The sequence below is a fragment of the Cynoglossus semilaevis genome, chromosome 3 (genome assembly GCF_000523025.1).
Source record: "Cynoglossus semilaevis isolate Cse_v1.0 chromosome 3, Cse_v1.0, whole genome shotgun sequence".
NCBI lineage: Eukaryota > Metazoa > Chordata > Actinopteri > Pleuronectiformes > Cynoglossidae > Cynoglossus > Cynoglossus semilaevis.
This window is the reverse complement of record NC_024309.1, coordinates 3,525,597-3,534,262: the sequence shown is the minus strand read 5'-3', so window position 1 is coordinate 3,534,262 and position 8,666 is coordinate 3,525,597. Positions and strand designations below refer to the sequence as shown.

At 37.1% G+C, this 8,666-nt stretch overlaps 1 protein-coding gene and 2 non-coding genes across 4 annotated transcripts in view; 1 reads left to right on the top strand and 2 right to left on the bottom strand.

Moving 5' to 3' along the window:
• tlcd4a (TLC domain containing 4a) overlaps positions 1–5,111 on the top strand; it is a 13,685-nt gene extending 8,574 nt beyond the window's left edge. For both annotated transcript variants that reach the window (XM_008307537.3, XM_008307536.3), the window contains exons 6-7: positions 1,838–1,911; positions 2,199–5,111. In XM_008307537.3, the coding sequence (XP_008305759.1) occupies positions 1,838–1,911; positions 2,199–2,520 (396 nt within the window). In that variant the 3' untranslated portion in view covers positions 2,521–5,111. The remainder of the gene's footprint in view (positions 1–1,837; positions 1,912–2,198) is intronic.
• Positions 5,112–6,220: 1,109 nt separating this feature from the next.
• On the bottom strand, positions 6,221–6,292 carry trnac-gca (transfer RNA cysteine (anticodon GCA)). Its single transcript has one exon. It is a non-coding gene; the product is annotated as a tRNA-Cys (tRNA).
• A 351-nt stretch (positions 6,293–6,643) lies between these two features.
• Positions 6,644–6,715, bottom strand: trnaa-ugc (transfer RNA alanine (anticodon UGC)). Its single transcript has one exon. It is a non-coding gene; the product is annotated as a tRNA-Ala (tRNA).
• Positions 6,716–8,666: the final 1,951 nt, after the last annotated feature.

Sequence of the window (8,666 nt, the reverse complement as noted above, 5' to 3'; positions counted from 1 at the left end):
CAGTTCCTAGCGGTACTAGCATGCTTCTTTGCTAGGTGAAACACATTTTCTCAGGAGTAAAATAAAACCTGAAATGCACTTGAACCCTGTTCATAAGTCATAGTAAGTATGTTTCGATGGCCAGCTTTTGTTTCAGCCCCGACGGTAAGTCTTCATTATGTGGCATGATTTGCTTTAAAAAAACAATCATGTCACAATCAGAGTAACTTTTTTTAATACATATTCAATTAGAAGTGAATGGTGTGACACTTTTTGGGTTTGAAAAACAAACGGTACCAGCGAAATATCAGCACTTTTTAACGCGAAGTAGCTTGGAAAACAAAACTAACATAGCTTTTGTTTTGTTTTTTTCATTTGAAACCTAACAGTTCTTGTGTCAGGTACAGTCAGCTTCACTATGACAGCTTCCGTTGTCATGACCCTGAATGCGGATGTAATGTCTGAAAAATGATGTTAAATGAAGCAACTATTTGCTCAAGTCTTTTCTAACCTTATCAAAGGGCCACTGCAGTAGCTGTTTAGCCTCAATCGTTTGGTTAAAATGGTTACAAATGTATTTTAGACTATAAAATAATGGATGGCCACAATCTTTTATGTGTCTGTGACAATTGGACGTTTTACCTTTCACAATGCATGGCTTTTAATGGCGCTGTTAAATAGTGGCTGGCTGAATGATGAATGGTTGTATTGTATCTGTATCCAAGCCTGTGATGCAATATGTTTTATTTGTTCAATGACTTGATGTGTAAAAATGTTTTGGGGTGATGAAAAGTATGTGTTTTTGTACATGTGCTACATGTGTTAAAGGATTTGAGACGGAAAAAGACAATGTCTAGCAGAAGCTCGTTAAAGACTTGATTTTTAGATGGTTGAAAGTTATTTATAAGTATGTAGTGTTTGGACTCCTTGTGGCATAGACAGTACTACATGGTACTATGAAAAAGATGGCTGTGCAGGCTTAGCTCTGGGCTACAGTTTCAATGTTGTAACAGTCGTGCGTGTGTGACTGCCACGGTGATTCTGTGATTAGTATTGTATGTTTCTGATTAGTGTAAAGCATGAACCAGACAAACAAAAGTGACAAGAGGCAAACAGAAATATTGTAATGTCTCAGCTCATCTTGTGTTTTTTGACTCAGGTAGTCATGCACTTTGCGTGTTTTTTTTTAATAACCCATTCATTTTGCATAGCATTTGTAATGATATTTTGAGCATGGTAATAATTAAAAACAAACAGTGCAGTCAATCAGAATACTCCAGAGAAAGTAAGTTTAGTTGCTGTTGCACTAGTTTACAATTAGTAATTATTTTGGGTCACATGTTGTTGTTTTGTATTATACTTCTAGTAAATGATGGCTCATTATTTCAGGATTATACAGTGAAAGTGTTTTTGTGACAATTGCTGCAAATTTGTCATTTACGGAAAACAAGATGGTTAAAAATATCTTCTACGAAAGTTAAGAGATTTATCTGTTTAAAGGGTTTATTTGAGATGAGTGTCTAAATTTAGCTTGAGAATTTAAAGGAATAATTATGCATTCTGACCGAGAGAAGCCTTTATTTAGACTGCATAGAGCAGCCTAAATGTATTGTGCTCTTGTTTGGGAGTTTTCTCCCTCGTAATCCCTCAAAATATGAAATATGTGGATGTTTACAGTCAAGAAGGAAATGTTTATGTTTTTTCTGTTATTATTCTAATGACCTGTGGTGTTTGTGTGTTCATTCCCATTGAGCAGTGGGCATGTGTCTATTATGCCTGCTGATTCCAACAACTCTGTCTTGTTCATGTCCCTCTCTATATTTTTTCTTGTCTTTTTCTTGTTGCATTGCTCTTCCAGGGCCAAGGAATGTTGCCTTATTTTGCTAACTTCCGTCTGCTCGCTGAGTTTTCTACACCTTGCGTGAACCAGCGGTACGTACCTTCATACTAATTCCCTGACCTGATTTAAGGATGTAGGCTGATGATTACAGCATTTGTTCTAGTTACTTTAATTATCTGAACTGTGGTTTGCAGGATCCCAATGTGAAATGAGATGTTTAATTCTGGTGTGTTTGAGAAAAAGTGAACCTGCATCCACAGTAATTGACGTTTTTGAAGCCGTAAAAGACTCTTGTTACTTGAAATTGTGTCAAATATGTTCATGTGATCCTTGGTGTTTTTCCCATCTCTATTTTTATGTTGTTTGTATTGTCTTCCAGCTGGTTCTTTGAGGTACTGGGTTACCCCAAGACCTCCGGGCCCAACATGGCAAACGGTGTTGCCATGGCTTTAGTCTTTTTCATGGTCCGCATCGCTGTCATGCCGGTCTACTACAGTCGCATGTGCGCAGTCTATGGCACGGAGGCCTTTTACCTCGTGCCGTGGGGCGGCCGCGTAGCTTGGATCTGCTCCAGCATCTGCCTGGACATCATGAACATTATGTGGATGCATAAGATCACCCGGGGCTGCTATAAGGTTTTGCGTTCAGCTCACCGGAGTAAAAAAGTCAGCGCTCCTCAGGAGAACGGAAAGACAGACTAAAAGATAGCAGGCTGCCGGTAAGAAGCAGTGAACGCCACAACAGAGCAGGGACGACGTCACTCTTAGCGCAATGATAAGCAGTTTGGACTTTCAGAATTCAAGCTGCTACAGTAGTGGCACATTAGAGACTCGAGACATTATTGACCTGAATGTGAAAAAAGGGAAACGGTAATAAAGCGTGGGTTCAGTGACTTAAGATCCACCCATTCAAGTGGTCGTCCCTAAGCCATGACACGACGTCTTAGCAATACTCTGTGTGCATGGCCTCTTACAAATACCATACAACTTCACAAAAGAGCTTGTCCCGGGATAATGGACCGTTAGCCCAACCACAAGTTGTCAAGAAGTTTACCGTTATTTACATATTTATTGCCCAACAACCTTTTTTTTATTTGCGTTGCTGACAACAACAGAAGCAAAAGAGTTGAAGGAACCACGAACAACACCTTTCACAATATTGGTCAGTGCCATACAATTATTCTGCCGTCCCTAAGGAGGAGAAGATTTAAGAATATGTATTTTTCTTCTTATCATCTGTCAAAGAGACTTGACCAAGAACGAATGAATTCGTCACCTTTTCACACCATTTACTTGAGAATAGATTTAAATTTAGCCTTTGGTGGGAGTCTACGTTGAATGCTTAGCTTATGTGACGTGGATTGAGGGGTATTTGTACTGTGTACAGTATATAAGATGTGTACATGCGGGATAGAGGATAATAGAGGCACAAATGAGAGACAATTTCAGAGATGGTCACCATCTGGTTTTAGTAGTGTTGCTTTGTACCACACAGGGCTTCTTACCAGTTTTCCTGTAACGTCTATGGTCACACTTGAGATATTTTAGACTTTTTTTTATGTCAGTTCGATATTATCGAGAAGGGAATTGTTTGCAGGCAATGTTTGTGGAGTTTGAAATTCAAAATGCAATTTGGTGAACGGCTTCAAAATATTTGTTTTAAGACATTTAAAAATGCTGAAAGGGGAAACTGAATGTCAACACTGTGTTTTCACGCTGACCTTGTAGGGATATCGTTTGTAAAACAGGCAAACGGTAAAAGTAAACATTTGTAAATACACATGTTTTTATGTGTATTTTCAAATGTTATTGCTTTACATGTTATGTAAAAATGTTTTGCAAAGCTACATTTGTATTTTATGTTGTACATTGTACGTTGTTGTTAAATCTGAGCTGGTGAATGTTGCTGACATTTGATTATGTACACTTAATTTTTCATATTCATATTTTTAATATATATTCTGAACCCTTAATTTGTTTTCTCCCTCGCTCCCCATCACCATACAGGATGATGGGGTTTTTTTAACTACTTAGTTTCTTCAAATTTGAATTTGCTGGAAAATTAAAAACGGATTAATTTGTCATTCAAAATAACCATTAACAATTAAAGAACTAATGCCTTACATCGGTAGTTCCCAAACCTTTTCAGCAGCACCGACCTTTTGGTAAATAGCACTGTTGAGCCCGTCGACACGTTCAGTGTAATTCCTAATTAAGGATATTCTCACAGTAAAAGGAAATGAAGTAATTAGTCTGTTCATTTTCCCCATTGTGGGACAACAAAAACAATTCAAATGAAATGAAATTAACCTGCTGCACTCCCCCTGCAATAACAATGTGTCCCCCAAAGTAGACCCGCCCCCCACATTGGGAACCACTGCCTGGTTCGACTTCATCACCAGAATTCACAGAGAATGTACAAAGACCTACTTGAATTTTTTTTTGCACAGGTTTGTGAAGCAGACACAGGGATCGCTCATTTGCCTTGCAATGTTTATTTTCTTAATTTTGTCGCCTTGTTAATGGGACTCTGACGGCACCGCAAACTTTTTTTACTCCTCACAGCACTGTGATTTACCTGCGTGTGTGTTTCATTTTATTTTTGTTTGTTTTGTTTGTCTGATTTGGTTATTGATTGCTTTTGTACCAGATAGTTTTCAAATTGCCTGTTTTGAGGATTTTGATTATTGTTTGCAAATTTGAACTTTTAAAATGTACATGTGCCAGTGCTTGAGCCAATATTGCCACTGATTTCTTTAATTGTGTTTATACGTCAATGCCAACTTCTAAAAGTGACTGTTTTGGTTCATATAGGTTGTGTTCACGATGCATGCAGAGAAAAAAATGTTGGCTATGGTTTAATTTACCGTATTCACACTCGTGTGTTTATTAGGAAGGTGTTCATCACAAATTATTATCACTGCCTCCTAGAAAAAAGCCAGGCAGCAAACTATACAGTTCACAGTGCATGGTCAATATGGTCTCCATGCATTCTCTATAACTGCATGTTCTATTGCATGGGGATTGCACTTAACAAACTAGCATATACAAATGTTACTTTCTTTAGTACATACTTATAATGTTTATTTGAGCATTATTCTTGTGGAAAGGAAACCACAGGAGATGATGATGATGATTATGATGACGATGAATTAATGATGTTAGGAGAACATTTGAAATGCAGATGTTGAGTGAACTACCAAGCACTGAGGAAAACTTGAACTCTACACAAACTCTACACAGTTTATGACAACCTGGGCAGTGCAAATAAAACAGAGTACAATACGTTGATACCATTGTCTTAATTTATTGAATGTCGATAATATATAAATATAAGGGATATTTTGCTGTTGTCAGCCATTTTGAGCTGGTGTTGCTTTTCTGCTTCGAGTGTTGTACAGAGAAAAAGGTATGATTACGTGGTTTTTAGAGACTGAATGTGTGTGCTGCAGAAATGTTTGTCAGTTACCTTTCCATTTTCAGTTTATAACATAATAAATACCAAATTAGCTTACCGCTTCTCTGAAGTGCATTCAATTTTGGGAGGCGCTTGTAGAATGTTGAACTGGTTTGGCTGGCTTGGTACATGCAGTGGAAATTAGACAGTTGAGTGACTTAAAGTGCAAGTCAAAATGTTTTTAAAGTTTTTTTTATAGTGGTATGAGCCCTTAACTCCAATTTAGATAGATATTAAGCATTCAAAAATATTTTTTTGAATATTTTTTAACTGCTAATATTGTGTTTTTCTGTTCCAGCAACCTGGGTAGATATATTAATTTTCTATATAATATACTAATTATATATATAATTATACCTAATTTTCTACTACCCTCCTCCAAATAAAATTTCAACCAAAAGCCCACTACAGCTAAAAGTAAATATGTGTTGTATAGCACTAAAGTTCTGTTAATTGTCAGGAAGAAACAAAAGTTTTATTTCCCCACTTTTGTGCATGCATTATTCAGTGAAACAATCCCACATTCTTACTACGGCCACTGGAGCTCAGTACATTTTCACTTCTTTTTTTATTATTATCAATGGAAATGCAGAAACACCCATGTTTGCATTTGCTTCAGATAAAATTAGATAATGACCTCTGACAATAAATAAAATAATCCTGCAAATAAATAATTCCAAATAAGAAATGACATACGTGTGGTACTATAGAGCCAGAATCAGCTCGCCAAATGTATTTATGTCATGTCCGAAGGACAGGTGACATGACACTGCCTGCAGTCACACATCTGAGGCTTACAAGAGCACATCATTGTAATTTAATCTTTTGTAAGCAACAAGGATATGTTAAAAAACGAAAGGTAATAATTCAATAAACTTGGTTTGCTTTTGTGTATTGTTTCCTTATAATACTTAAAAGTGTAGAATAACGAAAAGGAATTTGCCCAGGGGGCACCCGGATTTGAACCGGGGACCTCTTGATCTGCAGTCAAATGCTCTACCACTGAGCTATACCCCCAGTCGTTTTACATCGCGGATCACAGTGTAGTTAACAATACACATCGCGCCACTACTGAATCTGTTTTTGTGTATTGCAAAGTTCTATCGTTCTGTTTTTAAGTGATCATTATGATACTGCAAATATTAGGAACATTGGAATAAAAACTAAATATGAATAAAAATGCAGGAGCCGTCACACTATGAACTTCCGGTTGAATAGCCTTTCCGGTGTTCACCGTTTCTCCTGCACGCATGTTTTGTAAAGAGGGGGGTTGTAGATAAATACATAAAAGCATATTTTCGGAATTTGTCGGTTCTAATCAACGAAAAAAAATCATTGACCATAGCAACGTCCTAAAATGAAATACTATGGAGATGCCGGGGATTGAACCCGGGGCCTCATACATGCAAAGCATGCGCTCTACCACTGAGCTACATCCCCGTTGTAATAAGCATAACGGTAAAATCAATATATTATCAATATGAGTTAGTTTTGGTCCTTTTAATTCTGGTTTATGCAAGATTCCAGGTTGTAGAAGGACAGTATTTAAATGAAAACGACTAGGTACAGCTTTCCTTGGTGTATTTAATCACTGCTTATTCATTCCAGTGTTCGCGGTTTTATATCTGTGGACTGTGATGCCCTCTAGCGCCCATAATGTTTTAGACAACTAACTACTTAAGGGCACTGAAGCAGGGAAAGTGTTGCCAGTGTGTTGCCAAATGGAAGTTAGCAAAGCAGACGTGCGGTGTTTGTCGGTAATCCCTGCTATTTTCATCGATACACATAAATAAACTGAATAATCTGAATCTCATTTCCTGTTTAGTGTGATTGCAAAAATGACGATGTATATTTGGAAGCAGAATTGTATATACACTTCCTGCAGTGTATATGCTGATAAGGTTAGCATGATACCAGCAAACCGTTGCATGACACTGCATAAATTTAGTTGTGGTTAAACACGCTGTGGTCTTTCCACCGACAGAATGTTTCCAGAGTCTTGAGAGAGGGGTCAAGGGCCTAAAGGAGAGTCTTCCAAACTTTTGACTGACATCATTATTTCCCCCAAACCTTCCCAACCCTGTAACTGCAATCCCAACAGAGAAATTTGTAATGCAGAGGCTGTTTCTCTGGTGTGTGTGCAGAATTTTTTTATTGGCTGCCTCAGTGGAGGAGTGAATGAGGGCAACATCTGGCACAGATCAAATGGAGAAAACAGAGTAAAGACTTGTTTTGGAATAAAAAGTTACAAAACAACCCCACTTGAAATGGCATTGCAAAATGATTTGCTCTGCGAGTTTTGAGAGAACAATTTAAAAACACATTACCTCATTTTTGATCGTACCATCAGAGCAACAACATAAACGCCAAGTCAGCTGAGAGTTTCTATAAACACACTGTAATAAAACCTGCTGCTACACTTTTGAAGAGGTTTCACCTCTGTTTTTAATTATTTAGCTTGGCTAACGGTGAGCTACTGACTGTATATGGGCTCACAGCCTTAAACCATGCTAAAACATGGATTATGGATCAGTAGCAACAATAATAGATAAACATGTCAACATATAAAAAATGAAATGAATGCAAATGGTATTAATTAAGATAATATTTGGTCTTCATTTTGATTACTTTTTCCCCCCAAGTCTTACTCATAATGCTTCCTGCTGTTGTGGATGGATTTGACTCAAACAACTGCATTCATTAAACATGATAATCCTTTGGATTCTCATACATGTTAAGTCATTTAAATCCAGTGAAACACATGCCGTTTCATTAGCTCTGGCTGCCCCTTCTCAGTGTTGTTTCTTTAATGTTCAATGAGCTATTAGAAATTGTAATTCGTTTTTGTCTCTATGCTAAAGAGACATGTTCTGACCTAAATGCTAAATGCATTTAGCTCTAGCCTTATGTAAATTTAATTATTGTGTGTTCATCTGTGTTGTGGTAATGCCACATATATTATTGCAGATTAATGTTTTTTCTGATTACATTTAAGTTCTGTTTTGTGGATATCATCCATTAGTTATTAGAGTTATTGTAACATATATATGTATAGTGTGTGCACTGTTTAATATGGAAGTAATATATCAGCTATTGGAAGGTGTGTGCATGTTTTGTGTCACAGCCACTGCTCAGAGTATATAATTGTCTATGAACCATAACCTCATCGAGAGTTACTTTGAAATACATCAAGCTCACTGGCCTTGGTCCACAGTTTCTCATATAATTTGTTTTACTTTTCAACAGTAATCAATTGCAGATGTGAGCATCTTATTGGTTGGCCTCAAACACAGGTCCTGGGAATTTGACTTAAACAATCCAGTAAAAAAAAACACACTCATAAAACAGAATTTTTATTTTTTCACCTGTTTTTGATTCCTACATTTACTAC